The sequence below is a fragment of the Emys orbicularis genome, chromosome 20 (assembly GCF_028017835.1).
Source record: "Emys orbicularis isolate rEmyOrb1 chromosome 20, rEmyOrb1.hap1, whole genome shotgun sequence".
Lineage (NCBI taxonomy): Eukaryota > Metazoa > Chordata > Testudines > Emydidae > Emys > Emys orbicularis.
In genome coordinates this window covers 8,178,194-8,199,560 of record NC_088702.1, presented here as the reverse complement: position 1 = coordinate 8,199,560, position 21,367 = coordinate 8,178,194, and the positions used below count along the sequence as shown (strand labels likewise).

Genomic DNA, 21,367 nt, shown 5'->3' with positions numbered 1-21,367 from the left:
AGTGATGTTTAACTTGTTCTTTTTTTATTTTATCTTCTAAACCTACCCCCTTCCCATTAGCATTCACTGTTAGGCATTCCTTCAGACTTCTCGGTGAAGACCGAAACAAAGACACGAGAAGTCATAATAATACCACTTCCCCAAATGACATTGTTTATGCTGACCGAGGCAGATTTCTGTTGGCATAACTGTGTCTACACTGTGGATTTTGCTAGCATAGCTGTGCTGGATGGGGGTGTGGTTATTTCACAGCCTGACTGATAGAGCTATACTGACAAATTCTGTAGTGTAGACCTGGACTAAATGATATTCTTCCCTTATTGGTGCGATTCTTTGTTTGCTTATATAAGCTGAAAGAAAGTAATTGCTGTTCAGTTTCCAGAATTGATATCAAGCTTTATTTCTGAAGTGTCCAAAAATACTTGCCCCCTTTAGTAAGACAAAGTCTTCATTTGCCTAGTTAATTCTTACTCATTTTATAGCAATATTTGTTTTTAAAGCCTTTTGAAATGGTAGCACGAGTTTGTGTTCTTCAAAACCTTTCTCACTAGCATTAATTTAAAGTCTTTTTATTGCTTCCAAAACCGCAACAGAAGAATGGGAACTGTATCATAGGCTAGTGCCGAGCCTGTTAATACACACGGAGCTGTTAGAACGTCCTTAAAGTGGCATGAGAAGCTTGTGTGAAAACAATTACAAAATGATCCAGGCTCTTTTCTCAGTGTGAGGAAGATAGCAGTGGTAAAGTCAGTGGACTTTAATTTGCTTATGCTGTCTCTACTTAATGAGTATTTATCTTACTCGAAGAATGTTAAAACTAGGACTTGATTTTCAGCTGGAAAAGAGAAAGGTCAGCGTACAAATGCTTCCCTTCATTAGGAGCATACTAGAGATGGGAAAAAGTGATTAGGTTCTAACTGAGCGGCCAGGGCAGGGTTATGTTCTGTTGTTTGTTCTCCAGTGCTCTATCCAGCCTAGTTCTAACGATCTCAAGTTATGAGGCTTCCACTTAGGCCAGGTCTACACTAAAAAGTTAGGTTGACTGAGTTGCGTTGCTCAGGGGTGTAAAAAAATCTACGCCCCTGAGTGGTGTTGTTAAACCAACCTAGCCCTGGGTGTAGACAATGCTGGGGTGATGGAAGAATTCTTCTGTTGACCTAGCTACTACCTCTCGGGGAGGTGGATTAACTACAGTGGTTCGAGAATCCTTCCCATTGCTGTACTGAGTGTCTACACCAGTGGTTCTCAACCTATTTACCATGTTGGGCTGCATATGCAGCTCTGTCTGGGTTATGTGGGCCGCATCCACACAATATATATAATACCTGTATGGCCCTGAGGCTGTCACATGGGCCGCAGCTGTGTGCTGATTGGGCCGCAAGCGGCCCACAGGTTGAGAAACACTGCTCTACACTGACGCGCTACAGCGGAGCAGCTACAGCTGTTGTACTGTGGTGTTCCTAGTGAAGACATAGCCTAAGGCCATGTCTACATGTACAGCGCTACTACGGCTCTCCCATCGGCATAAAAAACCCCACCTCCGCGAATGGCAGAAGCTACGTTGGCATGAGAAGCTCTCCTGCAGATGTAGCTCCGTGCACACCAATGTTTATGTCAGTTTAACTCAAAGGGGTGGTTTATTCACACCTGAGCTACATAAATTATGCCAACATAGGCTGTTGTGTAGACTGCTCTACAGCCAAAATGCTTCTGAAATAAATATAGTCAAACTTTACTAATTCTGGGTCACTGAGAACGAAAATGATGCTTAAAATTGTTGATTGGCTCTAGTTTTCAAGATATGCTATTGGGTCAGGATATATACGACCCTTGACTTGGGAATGGCGGAGGATAAGTGAGTTATAAAGGGAAGGGATCTCAATTTAAACCAGAAATGACTAAAATACATCTTTGACTGGATCTATGAATAAATCTATGACTGGGTTTGGACAGGACTTGCTTTTTAGGCAAAACAATGAATGATGCAATCTGAAGCTGGTATTGCGTCATACATGATATGAATTGCATCATGTTATTCCTAGAAGTCATGGATGATGCAATCATAATGAAGCTTACATCACTCTGCCGAACAAATTGCCCTATATCAGCTCTAGAAATCATACAGTGTCGTGCTCTCTTATTTGTCAGTGTTTGATTTTGCAAAGGGGCACATTTCTGTTTAGCCAAAGTGAGCAGAGATGCCTCGTACTTGTGTGAACAGTGCAGATAACTTCTGCTATGTTTGTGGTGAAGTGACTTTTGCATCACAAAAGCGCAGTATAACCACTATGGTTAAGAAAGCCTATCACCTTTATTTTGGCTGCAAAATTGGAGATCAGGACAAGAGGTGGGCCCCACACATATGCTGCAACACTTGTGCAACAAATCTTCGCCAGTGGTTGAACAGGAAAAGGAAATCTATGCCTTTTGCAGTGCCAATAATTTGGAGAGAGCCAACAGATCATACCAGCAATTGTTACTTCTGCATGGTGCCTCCAGTTGGGGAAGGTGTGTCAAAGAAGAAAAAGTGGACTGTGCATTATCCAAACATTCCATCAGCTATAAGCCCAGTACCCCACGGAGAAGGACTGCTGGTTCCTGATGCACCAGAATCATTCTCACTTGAGTCAGACGAGGAAGAGGATGAAACTTCTGGTCCTGAACCATCAATGTCACAGGACCCACGTTTTCTCCCATCCTCCTCCTCTGAACCACACCTCATAACACAAGGTGAACTGAATGACCTTGTCAGGGATTTGGAACTACCCAAGAGTAAGGCAGAGCTGTTGGGCTCCAGACTATAGCAGTGGAATCTCCTGGCAGGTGATGTTAGGGTTTCCATGTTCCGTGACCGTCAAAAGGATCTTGTCCCATTCTTCTTCATGGAAGGTGATCTTGTAGCCTGCAACAACATCGATGGTGTGATGGCAGCCCTCAACATCGTTCACGATCCAGATGAGTGGAGACTGTTCATTGATTCATCGAAGACGAGTCTTAAAGCTGTTTTACTGCATAATGGCAATGTTTTGCCATCAATCCTAGTTGGTCATGCAGTCCATATGAAGGAAACCTATGACAACATGAAACAACTTTTGAGGTGCATAAACTATGACCAACATCAGTGGCAGCTTTGTGGCGATTTGAAGGTTGTTGCTCTCTTGCTTGGTCTGCAGACTGGATACACAAAGTACTGCTGTTTTCTCTGCGAATGGGATAGTCGTGCAAGAGATTCCCACTACATCAAGAAAGATTGGCCACTCCGACAGTCATTGGAGCCTGGGAGGAAAAGTGTTCAGCATCCACCACTTGTTGAATCAAGGAAGATTTTGTTACTACCCTTACACATCAAGCTGGGTCTGATGAAGAACTTTGTCAAGGCCATTGACAAAACACAAGCAGCTTTCAAGTACCTCCGTGGAAAATTTCCAAGGTTAAGTGAAGCTAAGATAAAGGAAGGTGTCTTTGTTGGTCCTCAGATTCGTGAACTTCTTCGAGATGATGCATTTGACCATGCACTGCATGGCAAGGAAAAGACGGCATGGAAAGCCTTCCAGTTAGTGGCAATAAATTTTCTCGGAAACAACAAGGCAGACAACTACAGGTTGTTGGTGGAAAACCTCCTCAAGGCATACAAAAGCCTTGGTTGCAACATGTCACTAAAGATACATTTTTTGCACTCTCATCTAGATTTTTTCCCACCGAACTGCGGAGCAGTGAGCGGCGAGCGATTTCACCAGGACATAGCGTTTCTCCATTGTTGCAATCAGGGCAAATGGAGCCCATCAATGCTTGCAGACTATTGCTGGACAGTGACAAGAGATGCTCCATTTAATGAATACAAGAGACAAGCCAAGAAGCGCCGAGTAGACACTGAATAGGACTAAACTATGTACATAATAGTTTTTTGCCTTTTGTTTCATAATAAATTTTATTTATATAACCCTTTTGCTGATTTTTAAAGTGTTACATAAACAGGACAGGTGAAATATTATCATGTAAAGCAACCATAAACACATGAAAAGACCTAGGTTTACAATTTATGATTAAAACTCTACTATCTACACAGTATACATAGACATAAAATGTAAAAACTTAAATATCTTAGAAACAGTAGCCAATCAGTTGTTTTAATTGTCATATTTGAATTCAGCACATCAAAATACATAATAAATAGCACATTTTATCTCTGAAGCAGACAACTCCTCAAAAATTGTAGACCAGTGCTATCTGAAACATTACTGTTTAGATTGTAAGCTCTTTGGGGTAGAGCCATGTATCTGTTACTGGGGTGGGGCTTTACACGGAGAAAAATAGTCAAGCCGATAAGAGAGACCAGCTCTCCATTTCCCCAGGAATTTCGGTGTTTAATTCCTGTAGTGAGGAAGGACCTGGTAACGTAACAATATCCAGGGATAAAAGTTAGGGCTGTCGATTAATCAGTTAATTCACACGATTAACTCAAAAAAAATTAATCGCAACTTTAATCGCACTGTTAAACAATAGAATACCAACTGAAATTTATTAAATATTTTGGATGTTTTTCTACATTTTCATATTTATTGTATTCTGTGTTGTAATTGAAACCAGTGTATTTTTTTATTACAAATATTTGAACTGTAAAAATAAACAAAAGAAACAGTATTTTTCAATTCACCTCATACAAGTGCAATCTCTTTGTCATGAAAGTGTAACTTACAAATGTAGATTTTTTTGGTTACATAACTGCACTCAAAGACAAAAAAAAAAGTAAAACTTCACAGCATACAAGTCCACTCAGTCCTACTTCTTGTTCAGCCAATCGCTAAGACAAACAAGTTTGTTTATATTGTCAGGAGATAATGCTGCCCTCTTCTTCTTATTTAGAATGTCACCAGAAAGTGAGAAGAGACATTTGCTTTGCATGGCACTTTTGAGGCTGGCATTGCAAGGTATTTACGTGCCAGATATGCTAAACATTTGTATGCCCCTTCATGTTTTGGCCATCATTCCAGAGGACACGTTCATGCTGATGACGCTCATTTAAAAAAAAATGCATTAATTAAATTTGTGACTGAACTCCTTGGGGGAGAATTGTATGTCCCCAGCTCTGTTTTACCCGGATTCTGTCATATATTTCATGTTATAGCAGTTTCTGATGATGACCCAGCACATGTTGTTCATTTTAAGAACACTTTTTCACTGCAGATTTCACAAAATGCAAAGAAAGTACCAGTGTGAGATTTCAACCCAAGGTTTAAGAATCTGAAGTGCCTTCCAAAATCTGATCGGGACAAGGTGTAGAGCATGCTTTCAGAAGTCTTAAAAGAGCAACACTCCGATGCGGAAACTACAGAACCCGAACCACCAAAAAAGAAAATCAACCTTGTGCTAGTGGCATCTGACTCAAATAATGAAAATGAACATGTGTCGGTCCGCATTGCTTTGGATTGTTATTGAGTAGAGCCCGTCATCAGCATGGACGCATGTCCCTTGGAATGGTGGTTGAAGCATGAAGGTACATTTGAATCTTTAGTGCATCTGGCACATAAATATCTTGCGATTCCGGCTATAACAGTGCCATGTGAACACCTGTTCTCACTTTCAGGTGACATTGTAAATAAGAAACGGGCAGCATTATCTCCTGCAAATGTAAACAAACTTGTTTGTCTGAGCGATTGGCTTAACAAGAAGTAGGACTGAGTGGACTTGCGGGCTCTAAAATTTTACATTGTTTTATTTTTGAATGCAGTTTTTTGTACATAATTCTACATTTGTAAGTTCAACTTTCATGGTAAAGAGATTGCACTACAGTACTTGTATTAGGTGAATTGAAAAGTACTATTTCTGTTTTTTTTACAGTGCAAATACTTGTAAACAAAAATAATATAAAGTGAGCACTGTACACTTTGTAATTGAAATCAATGTGTTTGAAAATATAGAAAACATCCAAAAATATTTAAATAAATGGTATTCTGTTATTGTTTAACAGTGCGATTAATGTCGCGATTAATTTTTTTTAATCGCTTGACAGCCCTAATAAAAATTCATCTGAGATGGCAATCTGCTTACGAGAGCCAGGTTGGCTCACCCTGCACAACCCTTTGTGAAGTGCCTAGTTCCTGATGGACCACTTGCCAGTATGTCATCACAGATCAAAATAACGTTTTTGAAAAGGATCTGTGCTTTTACTTCTCAGCGGTGCTTCTTTAGAGCTGTTTATTGTTTGAAATTCTTTGAAGGGCAGAGACCAGTTATGAAGTTGAATCTGTAGGATTCAATAGAGGTGAAGACTTGAATTTTCACTACATCCCCTTCCCCAGCCTACTTTTTTGAAAGTGACTTCCTTTCTCTCATCTGTTTGGGTTGTGTCAGCTCTTAGAGCAGGAGCAGGCAAACATTTTGGCCTGAGGGCTACATCGTGTTTCTGAAATTGTATGGAGGGCCAGTTAGAGGAGGCTGTGCCTCCCCCAAACAGCCAGGGGTGGCCCGGCCCCCATCCCCTATCCGAGCCCCCCCTGCTTCTTGCCCCCTGATGGCCCCCCCGAGACTGCTGCCCCATCCACCCCTCCTTGTCTCCTGACAGCCCCCATCCAATCGCCCCTCCTTCCTAACTGCCCCCCTGGGACTCCTGCCTCCATTCATCTCCCCTGTTTCCCGCCCTCTGACTGCCCTGACCCGTATCCACACCCCCACCCCCTGACCACCCAAGTCCCCTGCCCTCTATCCAACCCCCCCTGCTCCCTGCCCCCTTACCGCGCTGCCTGGAGCACCAGTTGTTGGTGGCGCTACAGCCGCGCTGCCCAGAGCACCAGGACAGGCAGCCGCGCCGCCCAGCTGGAGCCAGCCACGCCCCTGCGCACCACAGAGCACCGGGTCAGGCTGCCTCTCTGCAGCTGCGCTGCCCAGCAAGAGCTCGCAGCCCCGCCGCCCAGAGCATTGCGCCGGCGGCGCAGTGAGCTGAGACTGGGGGGGAGGGGGAACAGCAGGGGAGGGGCCGGCAGCGAGCCTCTTGGGCCAGGAGCTCAGGGGCCAGGCAGGAGGGCCCCGGGGGCCAGATGTGGCCACCCCTGTCTTAGAGGCAGGGCTGTCTGTGCTTATACAGTGCCCTGCACACCTGGGGCCCCAGTACTGGTGCCTCTAGGCACTACTACTAAAATCTGCTGCTGTAAGTCTGTATTGCGCTGTCTAGTAGGTGAATTGTGCCATACAATTGAAGTCCTTAACTCAAAGTGCTAGATCAGGGGTGTCCAACCTGAGCCTGAGAAGGAGCCAGAATTTACCAATGTACATTGCCAAAGAACCCAATAATACGTCAGCAGCCCCCATCAGCTCACCCCAATAAATTGGATCCCAGGTGGGGAATGTTTTTAATTTTCCGAAGGACTGTAAGGTTTGTTTAAGGAGCCCTTTGAAGGAGAAAACGGGCAGAGCACTGCAGAGGCACCCCTGACCACACGAAGGCCCCCAGTAAGCGGTCATAGATTCATAGACTTAAGGTCAGAAGGCACCATTATGATCGCTCACGGTACTACACTCTGCTTCTTCCTTCTCACTGCCAACGTGGTTGCTGATGTTTTCCTGCATATGTGCCCAGGTTCAGGCATAGTTCAATGCTTTTTGGAGTGCAGTATTCTTTGAGTGACCCTCCACACAGTCTCGTTGCTGGAAGATGCACCCAGAAGATTCAGCAAACTGGTGGGGACTCCTGGGTGCACTGTTGGAAATAGGGCTGAGAAACCTCTCTCCCCCCCCCCTTCCCCCAGCTAAGAATCCCGTTGGATTGCTTCCCCTCCCCTTGCAACTCCCAGCATTCCAGAGGTGAAGCTGTAAAAGGGGGCAGGGGACTTCAGCCATCTGTTCTTTCCAGCCATGGTAGCCTGTGGACCAGGAACCTCTGGTCAGTCTCTTTGGGTTGGTGCTTTGGAAGTTTTGTTCCTAGAGCCCCTAGGTCATTGTCTTATGTTAATGTAATTCCACCAGTCTGTATCACCAGCACGTCTCACGGTGCCAACATGTACAAGTAGAGGCTTATGTTGAAAGAGGGGTAAGCACTCTTCATTCCTAAGTACCTCGCTCTGCTGTTGTCTAGCACTCTTGGCCACCATGGATCACGTTGAGCTTGACTGACCCTGTCCGTTGGAGCGACAGGGGGAAATGTTTTCAGCACTGCTGGTGGGGAGCTGTTTTTGTTCCTCGCTGTCACTGATCATTTTCCTGATGAGACCTAAGAAAAGAGAGAAGGGTGGGAGGGGAAGATCCTGGGGCATTTGTCATGGCATTGAGAGTCCCCCTGGGTGTGGGGGTTTTAAAAAGGCTCTTCCTAGTTGGATTAAATTATCTTCTGCTTTAGCTGTTGGAACTCTTGAAGGTGGCACCAAGTCTGTAGTCATTAAACTATTCTTGGTCCTCCCATAATTGCTTCTGTCTAAAGATTTCAACAAACAACTTGGCGAACATTCATTGAGCCTCCCAGCCCCTCTGTGAAGTAGGTCTGTATGATCCAGGCCTTACAGATGAGGAAATTGGGCACAGAAGGGAAGTGCCTTACCCGTAATCACACAGACACAGTCGCAGAGCTGGGAATAGACCCCCGACTTCCGGACTCCCAGTCTCTTGCTCTTACCACTGTACACTCAATGATTTATCAGCTGAAAAAGCGTGGCCAGTTTTTGTCAGTTGCACTCTGGGTCTGACTGAAATCTGGCGAAGGGCTGTGGACTGCAGGTGTCTGGCTGAAGCCACCCAGCAGGTTGTGCTTTTGTCACTGAGTAAGTTCTTTGTCATGGCAGATCGTTTTGGTTCTCCAGCCCAGTAGTAGTGAATGCTGTGGGTCTTCCTGTTTAAGGGTTCCCACCTTGGGGCTCAGTACAACTTTGTATCTTGCAGCGAGACATCTCGGATTGGATAGGCGCTGAATTGGAGGATGAATAGTTCTCCTCTGGGACAGGGCGAGTCTGCTGGAAGGACAAGGGGAACTTAATATCATTTTTACAACATCCAGACAAGGGCGGAAGTAAAAACAAAACACACTCATGTCCAAAAAATCCTCTAGTGTCCAATTGTCTTAGGAACCAGTGTGTTTAAACTCCGTAAAACCAAACAGTTCTATCACTGAGTAAATATTACGTAGTTTGGCTAAGCTGATCTCCCCCTTCTGGAGGCTTCTCATTTGTCCATGCCATATGATCAGGGATCCTAGAAATCCGTTTGCCACAGAAAAATGCGGAATTTGCGTTTTTACAGAGAATCTTTAGTTTTTATATTTTGTGGGGAAAAAAAAAAAAAGAAAACACATAGAGTAGAACCCTGTTTATCCGCGCTCCATTATCCGCTTCGGTGTATTAACAGAACCACCAGCCCTGGGTAGCTGGGGCATTGGTTGTCAGTCCTAGCCCCACCGCTGTCAGCCCTGGCCAGCTGGTGGTTCGGTTAATACAGACAGCTGGATAATGGAGGCTCGGATAAACGGGGTTCTACTGTACCTCACTAAAACGTTGTGTTCAACTGATACCTGTATATATTGTGGCTAGGGAAACTAAAGTTCAGCGTTTCATTGTTCATTCGTTCACTGATTTGATTTGATTTTTTTATCGGAGAATTTTGGTTTTTATATCACAGAAAACTAGGATCCCTGCTTATGATGTACTGCTCCCGTTCTTTGGCTTGGAGGTGATTACTCCTGGCTGAGTTGCTATGGTGACTTTATTGCGCAGGTGCTAGTCCTCTGGCCTCTGTGGTATTGCACTGCTCCCTTCAGCGCCTTCCGTAGTGCAGAGCTGGGGGCTAGTGCAGGACTGCCATTGAAATCGTGTCTGGGCTTATAAAGAAGCCTGTTGGGTTGATATATTAAGTGACTGGGTGGCGGGGGGGCCTTCACAGACAATTACTTTTGTGCAAATGAAATGATACATTGCAGTAGTTCGAGCCTGGACTTGGAGGCGAGACCCCTGGGTTCTATTCCCAGCTCTGGGAGGAAGTGTGGTTCTGGAAGGGGACTGGGGCTGTATGTATCCGATTGCACAAGGAAGCAGCCATTTTCAGATCAGCCTGGAAGCAGGCATGGTTAAGCAAGCTCTAGAAATTGTGAGTGAGGAGAGGAGGGCAGTTGATTGTTTCTCACTGGCACGACCTCTGTCAGGAGAGAGACGGGGATGGCTCTGGTGACGGGGAATGAGTATTGAGCTTTTTCTTTTGGGGTCCTAGGTCGTAACCAGTCAGGGTGGGAGTGACTGAAAACTGTTTCCATCTTGTAGCCCTTGTGAAATGAATCTGTCCAGTTCCTATTGCACAGTCGTCCATATTACCAAAACCACCATCACAACTGGCAATCCTTGGCAGTCTCTCCGGGAAGCCCAGGATTGAATGGGCCACGGTAACTGAATTCTCTCCTCTGCCCAACTCCCCACTCCCCCTTTCAGGTCTGGATTGACGCACGCAGGCGGCAGACAGTGTGAGGAAAACATGACCTGCGGCCCCTTGTGCTGAACCTCGTCTATGGACAAACAGATGGCGTCAGTCTCTAGGGCTGTCCATTGCAGCACTGTTTAACAGCACTAACTTCGCACTGACGGAAACGATTCTGGGATAGCATTGCTGCCTCATGAATAGGGCCCTACCAAATTCATGGTAGATTTTGGTCAATTTCACGGTCATAGGATTTTAAAAGTAGTAAATTACAATATCTGAAACCATGAAACTGTGGGAGTCCCAACCCAAAAGGGGATCATGGGGGTTATTGTGTGTTTGTGTGTGTGTGTGGGGGGGGATCGCGATGTTGCCACCTTCTGTGCTGTTGCTGGCAGCGATGCTGCCTTCAGAGCTGGGCGGCTCGCCAGCATCTGCTGCTCTCCAGCCACCCAGCTCTGAAGGCAGCACAGAAGTAAAGATGGCAATACTGTGACACCCCCCCCCCCAATCCCCTTTTGGGTTGGGACCCCCAGTTTGAGAAATGCTGGTCTCCCCTGTGAAATTTGTATAGTATAAGGTAAAACAGTAGTATAAGGTATAGTATAAGGTACACAAAAGACCAGATTTCACAGGGGAGACCAGATTTCATGGTCTGTGATGTGTTTTTTCACGGCCGTGAATTTGGTAGGGCCCTACTCATGAAATAAGTGTCCTGGGGTTTTACAGACCCAGTGTAATTCTGTACAAATGGAGGTGGTTTCCCATGCAGGGTAAACTTGAAGCACATGAACTTCAGTTGAATGGAACAAATGAGAGAGTCTCATTTTTAATGTGGCACTAAATTTCAGTGACGGACAGCTTGGTTCAGCTGACAGTTATGGCTGCATTATGATATCCAGAATGCGAATTTAAAGGTAGCCATACACATGGTAATCCTGTGGCAGGAGGTGATCAGTGATGAGGGACTGTAGGACAGATCTTAGGTAGCTATCTATCTTGGGTACATACCCGGCCCTCGTTGCTAGGAGCACAGTGCCTCCCATTCTTTAATGCAGCGGTTCTCACACTATTTACTATTGTGAGCCACATATGCAGCTCTGAATGTGTTATGTGGGCTGTAGCCACACAATATATATACTACAGTAACTCCTCGCTGTCCCAGCTAACGTTATTTGCTGATCAATTAGAGAACATGCATGTTTAAAGTTGTGCAATGCTCCCTTATAACGTTGTTTGGCAGCCGCCTGCTTTGTCCACTGCTTGCAGGAAGAGCAGCCGGTTGGAGCTAGCTGGTGGCGGCTTGGAACCAGGGTGAACTGGCAGCCCCCCTATCAGCTCCCCTAAATTCCCTGTGCAGCTGCCGCCCAGCAGGCTATCAATTGCCGGGCAGTTCAGGTTTCCCTCCCTGCACTGCCATGTGCTGCTCCTGCTCTCTGCCTTGGAGCTGCTCCCCCGAACCTCCTGCTTGCTGTGCAGGGGGGAGGGGGAAGGGGGTGCTGTTGTCAGGGTGTCCCCCTCCCCCCGCTCCTGACCCCCACTCCTGTACCCCATCTCCACAGAGCGGGGGGAGGGGGGCATGACAGGGCTCAGGACAGAGGGAGCTTGCTGGCAGCAGCTGCTGTCTCAACTTGCTGATCTACTTAAAAAGGCAGTGTACTTAGAGTGGGGCCAGCGTACTTAAAGGGGCAATGTGCGTCTCTCTCTCTCACACACAAACATGCACACAGTGTGTGTCTGTCTCGCACACACATGCAGTCTCCCCTCCCCCCTGGCACTTTGGAAAGTGGAGGGAGTGGTGCGCTCCAGTGGGATAGCCTGGGTTCATCATCATGTTAGTGTCCGCAGGGAATGTTTGCAGCCACTGCCATACGTCTATTGTGTCTCCTCCCTTCATTTGTGCTGCCTTGTAGAGTTTGAGGCTACATTAACAACAATATGTTTACCCAGGGGTTGGCAACCTTTCGGAAGTGGTGTGCCGAGTCTTCATTTATTCACTCTGATTTAAAGTTTCACGTGCCAGTAATACATTTTAACGTTTTTAGAAGGTCTCTTTCTCTGAGTCTATAATATATAACTAAACTATTGTTGTATGTAAAGTAAATGAGGTTTTTTAAATGTTTAAGAAGCTTCATTTAAAATTAAATTAAAATGCAGAGTCCCCCGGACCAGTGTCCAGGACCCAGGCAGTGTGAGTGCCACTGAAAATCAGCTCGCGTGCCGCCTTCAGCACACGTGCCATAGGTTGCCTACCCCTGTGTTAACCCTGGAGGGCTCAGCCGAGTGCTAGTTCATCATTTAGCAGCAAGGTATCCCCTGGGAAATATCCCTCCATCTTTCACCCTCTGACTCCACCACCTCAACCAAGCTTCACAATCATCAATGCTGTGTACGGTATTCAATTGTTTGTTTAAATACTGTGTGTGTGTGTGTGTGTGTATGTATATATGCATAGGTATATATTTTTTTCCCCCTGGAACTTAACCCCCCACTATTTACATTAATTCTTATGGGGAAATTGGATTCGCGTAACATCGTTTTGCTTAAAGTAACATTTTTCAGGAACATAACTACAATGTTAAGCAAGGAGTTACTGTACCTGTATGGCCCTGAGGATGTCACATGGACAGCAGCTGTGTGCTGATTGGGTCACAGATTGAAAACCATTGCTTTCATGTTTTTATCCACACAGCCACTCCATGAGGTAGAACCGTGCTCTTATCCCCATTTTACAGTTGGGGAACTGAGGCACAGTGAGACTAAGGGCTAGTCTACACTAGAAGCACTACAGCGGTGCAGCTGCACCATTGTAATGTGTGTGGTGAAGACGCGCTATGCCGATGGGAGAGAGCTCTCCTGGCGGCATAATAAAACCACCAGGAGGCAGTAGCTATGTTGGCGGGGGGGAGAGAGCACTGTCCACGCCGGCGCTTAGGTCAGTGAAACTTATTGCTTATTCACACTCCTGAGTGACATCAGTGGTAGTGTGTACAAACCCCAAGTACCAGCACCATTGTACACAAAGTACTTCCACCTTCCTCAGGTGCTCAAAGCGTTAGAGCTTTCACTGTTCTGCAAAGTCCTCTAAGCCCAGAAGAACCTGAAGGCAGTGTGTGGGGAAGGTTCACTTTCGTCTTTTAAAACGATATGGCTGCATAGAGCTTTGAACAGTATTTTAACGACTGTGCTTAACACCCTGCTTTAGAGGGTGACTTGAACCGGGCTGTGACAGTTTGATCCTATCTATTTCTATGAGTTCCCTCTTAAGCAGTTTTTTAGGCTTGGTTCAGAACCTTGGATTGGATTTGTAAGTTTAGACAATCTTTTCGGGGATCTTTCTGTAAGTAAAAGTTCGATAAAAGGTACTGGATATTAAGCGGCAAGCGCTGCCTTTTTTTGATTTCAGTGTTAGGGAGAATTTGGAAGGACAGAAAGCTAAAAACGGTGGCTGCATTTCAAGCAGGCTTGGATAATTCTGTGAGTGGTGTTTGTGGCTTTCTGCACTTAGATGATGAAAATCCATTCTCACGCTCAAGGAGGGAGATACAGAATTGCCTGAGGGGGAGGGTTTAAGAAAAAATTCTCTTCCTCTGCTTGCATGGGCAGCGTTTCATAACCAAGTGTGCACAGCTTTTCTTTTGCATTCCTCTGAAGCATCAGGTGTTCATGGCTAGAGGCACAGTATATGGGACATGATGGACAATTAACCTGATAGGACAGAGCAGGTCCTATGTGGCAAGAAAACAAATCGGGGGGCCTAGTTTTGGTCACTCTGACTTTAGTTGGATTGGAACCAGTGACCCCAAGATTAAAGGAGTTTCTCATCGCCCTATCCCTGAGCTAATTCTGTGTTCATGCCCTTCCAAGTGTGTGTGTTTGAGCAGCCTGTGTAGTTAATGAAGAGAAGGGGGCCTGGTCCTTTCAGATGAGACATGCGCTCTCTGTCTGGAGCCTTAGCCCAGTTCCAGTGCATATGGGCTGATTAGCAAGGATGCAGCTTGGACTGTTCCTGTTTATACAACTGGATGTTTCAGATACCAAGCCCTGACAGAGACTATTCCGTTGACACCATCTATGGAGGCTTGCTGCTAAATTGAATTCTTATCTGGGAGAAAAACAGGCTTTTTTCTCCCTCCCCAGAACTGGAAGAGAGAACAAAACCGCTATGTTTGGGTGGATTTTATTTGACTACAAAACAAATGCCTTTAAAAACTGGTAACCAGGTGTGGTCTGTTGTCTCTTGGGCTATCCTTGGAACAGAATTTAGCAGGGGTTGACTGTCCAGTGGCTGTTTATTGAGAGAGCAGTAACATTTGCAGTTCTCAGAGACCACTTAGTGTCAAGAGTTTCAAGCCTTCAGTTTTTTTACATTGGGCTTATTTCCTAACTTAAATATTTGCTCTAACTCAACTGTTAGTTATGGGATTAGGTACAGAAATCGTTGGATGAAATTCTCTGGCCAGTGTTGTGCAGAAGGTCAACAGGGTGATCACAGTGGTCCCCTCAGGCCTTAAAATCTGTTGACCCTCAAAACAGAAAGCAGGTTTAACCTTCCTTTGCCTGATTGGAACAATGCACATTATTCATTATAAAGCTTTGCTTCCTTAATCTTGGACCTCCTTAGATTTGTGCTTGAAGTTGAAAGCAAAGAGTTCATCTTCCAGGGACCTATCTAGCAATGAGCATTTTGGGAAGGTGAAGAATTGTAGTTCTCAAATGTAAAGCCTATTTTGAAAATTACGGGGAGCATACTTGTATTAAAAAAGCCTCAACTGCATTATTTAAGATACTGTAGTATCAAAAACTGATCATGGATTAAAATCAAATGGGCTTTTTACCATCAATGAATCTTTTACTTTTTGGACTTCACAGGTTGGCGAGTGAAACTAAACTGGTCAGTAGAGCTGAGCGACTAATTTGATTTTTCTATCCGGGGGCCAAACTGAAAAGCGTGTGTGTGTTTGGGGGGGATTTGGTTTGGTTCAACCCATAACTGATTTTTTTTGTGGTGGTTTTTGCCCAAAAATGAAAAAAATTAAAAACCAAAAACATTTTGTTTTGGGTATTTTTGCTTTTTGGGTCATTTGGGAGGATTGAGGTTCCCCCTTTTCTTTTGTTTTTTAGAAAAAAAATAGAAAAATTTCTAAGTGAAATACAACTTTTGATTTTGGAAAGATACTTCTTAAAAAAAAAAAAAAAAAAAAGAATTTCCAGCTGAATCTGTTAGCTGAATTTGCAAATAGTTTTGGGTGCCCTGAAAAATGGACTTTTGGGCAAATTTACTATTTGCTGAGAAATTTTCATCCATCTCTACTGATCCGATCTATTCAGTTCTCTTGGATTGACATATGCCACAGGTAGTGTTTGGCTTCCCAGCACTGCAAGTGAAGTGTTAAATCGCAAATCCTATTTCCGCTGCCATAAAATTGAAATCAGTGCCATTCATCAAGTGGGTTCTTATTTATTTTATTTTTTGCAAAACCTACATTTGGGAGCTAAATAGATATTGGCTCAAATTCACGACTGGTGGAAGTCACTGAAGGGACATTGGATGTCAAACTGCATGATATTGGCAGCTTCAGCTAATAGTGTTGTAAAGGGAGTAAATACGAAGCGCCACGTTGTTTTCACACTTTTTGGGGCTGATCCTGGCTTGGTTTTGAGACTCCTTAGGCACATCTGCCTTGTTTATGGCCTTATTGTTTTTTCCCTTCCCAGGAATGGTGTGAATGTAGAAGGGGCAACGCACAAGCAGGTGGTGGACCTGATTCGAGCAGGAGAGAAGGAGTTAATACTGACAGTGTTATCCGTTCCGCCCCATGAGGCTGATAACCTCGACCCCGGCGACGACTCTTTGGGGCAGTCGTTCTATGACTACACCGAAAAGCAAGCTGTGCCCATCTCCATCCCCACATACAAACACGTGGAGCAGAACGGCGAGAAGTTTGTGGTTAGTACTGGCTTGAGCATGCCTTGCGGAGTCCAGAATTGGTTTGTTTTCCTGCTGATCAGGTCCTAAACTGTCAGAGTTTTCCGAGAGGCCTGGTTTTTAATCTGATCCCTGGATTCTGGTTGCCAGACCCTCTCCCTCAACCCCAAAGAGGCTGTAATACTGACCATATCTTGGAACTGCAACTCCCATTATTTCCTTTAATTTTAGTGCATGTAAAGGGTGATTAACAGTCCCATGTAGGAAGGCCTCTGATTCATAGGGCAGGAGTAGTGTAAGCTTTCCTCTGTACATGGGTCCCTCCCAGCCTCCCAAAATCATCATAACAGAGGAACCTCTTCTAGGGCTGAGATGACCTTGGCCTCCATGGTTCATTCAGTCCCTTGGCTTCTCTGAGGAGTCTGCCAGCAAGGAAGCCAATCAGTGCCCGTTATGATGGTGGTTTTTTGATGCCAACACGTTCCTGTTGGGATACTTACTCTTTTTCTGAACTGAGTTATCTGTCAGTTTCCAACCAGTTCATACAAGTGGGGTAGCTCTGAGCAGTGGGTCCCAGAGGGTGACCTTGACAAATGGCCTTTGGTTGACACTTTCTATTCAGTACCATCAGTTAGCTCATATATGCTTCTATATCCTGTTTTATATTAAGTGCCTAGAATACCTGTGATAGATACCTAAGGAGTATGATCATTTAAGAAAAACTCTCCTCTCATGCTTGTGTCCCTGCAGCTTCCCACGCAGCAGAGTTAAATTGGAGTGATTGTGTCGGTTTCACTCTGCTGCCTTTCCTGAGAATGTGCTGTGTGTATGAGTGATCCTTCACTAATCTTCAGGGATGTGGCCAAAGATTTCACATACAGGTGTTACAGTGGCCTGATTTTCACAGTTGCTGAGCATCTGCCACTCCCACTTAATTCAGTGGGAGCTGTTTGCATGTTCAGCACTCCTGATAAGCAGGCTAAGTGTGTAACCTCTGTGCTATAACAAACGTTAAGATTGTGTGTGTGTGTGTGTATTTCTTTCCCTTTCTGTTCTCATTAGTTAGAGATCAGCTGTAGAAAGTACCACCTTCCTCCCGGGTGGAAGACCCTGCCCAGCTGCCTTCACTGTGGGAGCTGGCGCTCATTCTTTCAAATAACATAGTCTGTCTTGAAACTGCTGCCTAAGCGGATGCATCCGCTAAGGCTTGCTATTGACTCTGGCTTATCACGGATGCCTGGCTGCAGCTTGGAATGGAATGCACTAGCTATTTTGCATGTTTCCAATCTGGCTCCCTTCTCCCAGAGATGTAGAGAGGGGAAAACCTAATTTGAGTTGTGGATGATTAAAGTATGCACTTCCCCTCCATTGTTAAGTTTTGAAAGAAAATCTAATTGCTGCAGATCACAGAATAAACTTTTATTTTTCTCTTGGTGGCTGTTAAAGTTTACTTACTGATGATTGTTGTTGGTTTGAATCCATTGGGAAAAATCTGTTAGTCACGTTTCTGCCCAAAGACTGGTGCTGGCTGTTGCTGGCAGCTAGGCTGCATGTATTTCCATCTAGCTTGTGTTGCTGGCATTTGCTGTGTTTCGAACTGAGAACATACCACTGGCTCCGAAAGGAGATTTGAGGCTTATTCACAACAAATCCACAGAGCAGCAAGAGCTTCGGAAGGGGGTGGAATCGGTTAAAGATTGCTTGTAGTCAGAACAGTGACGGTGTAAAAATGGCACCATCTTACTAGACTCAGCTCCTTGCGGGTCTGAGTCGCGTCTATAGACGTGACTAACACACATTTTCATTTCTGTTAGCACTTCAGAGCCCACAGAGCTTTGCCAATGCACATCTGTCCTCATCTGCAGCATCTTCTGCTGTTCCCACTCCGGGGCCCATGCATCCTTGCCTCTACACCCCTGCAATTCTAGTAACACACCCAGCAGCTTTGCTGGTTCACCCCTACAACTGTCACCTCAATCTTGGTCTGCGGCATCCCTGTTTTTGCAGCTCTGCGATCCCTACAAGCTCTGCTGATGGACTTCAATCCTGGTCCTCAGTCCCACCTGCCATTCCAGTCCCAGGCTGCTTTCGAGTACTCTTCCAATTGCTCCTGAATTGTGTGAGTGACTCTGATGCTTTCATGATGTGAGATCAAACTCGGTTCTCACTTTTGAGCCACCCTGTCAGATCACGCGTGAGAGCTTGCACACGCCGCGTTGCAGAGACCCGTGGTCATAGTAATTTTCCCATGAGCAAATGGAGGCGTGAATGTTCCCGGGCACCGCTCCTGTAGCGTTCACCTGGGGCATGGCTGAGAGGGCTCATCTATTACAAGCAGAATAATGGCTGGGAAGCAACACAGGGCAAGACCTAAAACTGTGCACTGGATTAGGGCAAATTTACACTGAGAATCTCATTTTAATGGCTTACAGGTCCCAAAGTGGAATTTTGGGCATGTTCCAGTGATATTAATTGGCCAAGCCTCATCTAGGCCATTTTACTTGGCTCCTTTGATTGTGTTTTATGTTCCCTGAATGCCTCTGTAGTAAACCTGTTGAGCTGTGTCTTGTACGCCATCCGTTGGGGCCAGAGCCCTCCAGCACCATTAGCCTTAGTGGTGGTTTGCGTAGCTAAACGGTGCTTTGAGAACATACCTGTTAGGTTTGAACCACGAGAAAAATCAGCGAAGAATCTTAAAGCAAAAAAGAAGAAATTCCATCTGGCCTTTGGTTTTCAATAAGTGACTGTCCGAGACAGAAGCCAGCCACAAGTGTGGTATTCTTCCCCTCTCAAATAGTCACTTATTGTCAAGAGGACAGTTACCAGTCTCCAGCTCCTGGGATTAGCCCATAGATTAGTGTTAAAGTGAAAATTCTCCCAGCATTGGTTCCCAGTACTTAAACACTCAGACATCTAGGTCCTTTAAAAGCTGGTTAATAGTACATTGCCTGGGGTGGGGGAGAAATGGTGTAAAAACTGCATTGGCCAATTCACTCCCCAGACTGGTTTTCTTTCTCCGTTTTGCCCATATCTTATCACCTTACCCAGAACCTTCCCTTCACCTCCTAGTGGCTAGAGAGCTGCTGTTTCAATCACAGAGAACTGGATATACAGTTGCCGAGGGTCTTGAGATGAGATGTCAGGGTCAGATGTGGTACTGCTTTTTGGGTGGGGTGGGGGGGGCATGCAAGGCAATCGTGCACAGGTGAAGGAATTTTTAAAGTGAACTCAGCTGGGGTTTGAATTGCTCTGCCCAGATTGAAAGTTTAGCTGAACCAGAGCAGTCCCGTCTGTGTGCATTGCAGTTACAGTTCGGAGTGTAAGGAGCTGACAGATGACGAATTGGTTCCCGGTGTGTTCCTTTTTCCCTTACAGCATAGAAAATGGAGGCATTTTCCCATGGAGAACATGACACAGAAGCGTGTGTGTTTGTGGGGAGGCGAGGATTAGAGCTTGGTTCATCACCAGGAAGCAGAATCTAGTGTGAGGCTTGTACCGTGTGCGTTTAAATGGAGCAAATTTGATCCTCATGGAAACAAAGGATTCAGGGCAGTGGCCAGACATAGTGTGAACAGGGAGTGTGCAAGTTTCCCATATCAGTTCTATCCTGTAGCACCCCTGTGCTATTCCGGTTCTGGGCTCCGCACCCACGCCAGGCAGATTGCTAAATTCAGTACCCAGTTATAGGACAAGAGGGAAAGGGTGATAGAAACATGAGTCTTAGTGTAAAGAGAAGAAATCTTGCAGGGAAGCTGCAGCAGGTGTATCCGTGCTGTAGGAAGCCTGCAATGTGGCTGGAATGAAATGCAAACTTAAAATGACTAGACAAATGTAATGTATGTTCTCAGCTGGACAGAGGACAGCTAATACTGGCCTCGCCTCCTTGTTTCCTCCCTCCTCTGGGGTTCTCCAGCGTCACGTCATGCAATGCCAGAAGAATGAATATAGGCTTTTGAGCAACGCAAGAGTTGTGCTTTGAAAAAATATCTTTTTTTTTGGAAGGTCACAGGTCAGCTATTCCTATGGCTAATTCTGAAAACAAATTGATTCAGGTTCCCAGACCACGCCCTGTACAGATCTTGGAAGGGAAGTGGGACTCGGAATTCTTTGGTTTTCCAAGAGCTGTGGAAGGTTCTCTTTTGTGTCTAGGGTGGTGCCTTTTGAAATACTCTACTTCTCTGACCTGCCAGGGCTTTCAGTGTTGCAGATGCAAAGGGGAGTTGATGTGTGACTTTGGCAAGATGGTTGCTGTTGCGCAAATTTCTCTTGCACCCACAAAAAGGTGTAAGCGTGGTTATATCTTTAGCACATTCCTTTCCTCCTATGAAGCTAATTAAGGCAGTATCCCATCGGTTGGTGCATCTTTATCACTGTGGGCATATTAGCAATGCCAAGACATCTGCAAAATTGATAAGAACCTGGTGTGTGGCTTCAGTTCTTTATGCCAGGGGTTCTCAACCTTTTTCTTTCTGAGCCCGCCCCCACCCCCCTCCCCGCTATAAAAAGTCCATGGCCCACCTTTGCCACAACAACTGTTTTTCTGCATATAAAAGTCAGGGCCGGTGTTAGGAAGCAGGGCAATTCCCTGGGGCTCCACCCTGGGCTTCAGCCCCGCACAGCAGGGCTTCGGCTTTCTTCCCTGGGCCCCAGCAAGACTAACACTGGCTCTGCTTGGCGGGCCCCCCTCCCCCGAAACCTGCTCGCGGCCCCCCAGTGGGGCCTGGACCCCTGGTTGAGCACCACTGTGTTATGCTGTCTGGGTGGTAACGCTGATTCTGAATCCCTCGCTTATCTCTGGACCCCTTAACAGTATTCTTTGTAAAAGACCTTGCCACAGGTAGTGTGTAGGACTAATTGACCTTAAAGTTGGAGGCTGGTTGAATGGTGAAGGCATGATCTGTAGATGTGTTAGATCTTTGAAAGATGCCCTGATGTGTTGGCTAAACCTCCCTTTGCTCTAGATAGTTTTCCTTTCCTTTCTGATGTCAAATTCACATCAGGGTACAGAGGCCACATCCCATTTCCTGAATGACCTTGGGATGAAATCAGAGCTGT

The 21,367-nt window shown here is 45.5% G+C and overlaps 1 protein-coding gene across 3 annotated transcripts in view; it reads left to right on the top strand.

Annotated features, from left to right (window-relative positions):
• SNX27 (sorting nexin 27) overlaps positions 1-21,367 on the top strand; it is a 50,413-nt gene that overhangs the window by 9,476 nt on the left and 19,570 nt on the right. For 2 of the 3 annotated variants that reach the window (XM_065420075.1, XM_065420074.1), the window contains exon 2: positions 16,102-16,333. In XM_065420075.1, the coding sequence (XP_065276147.1) occupies positions 16,102-16,333 (232 nt within the window). Of the gene's footprint in view, positions 1-10,517; positions 10,606-16,101; positions 16,334-21,367 lie in introns of those variants that run through there. The other variant, XM_065420076.1, reaches the window with a different exon arrangement.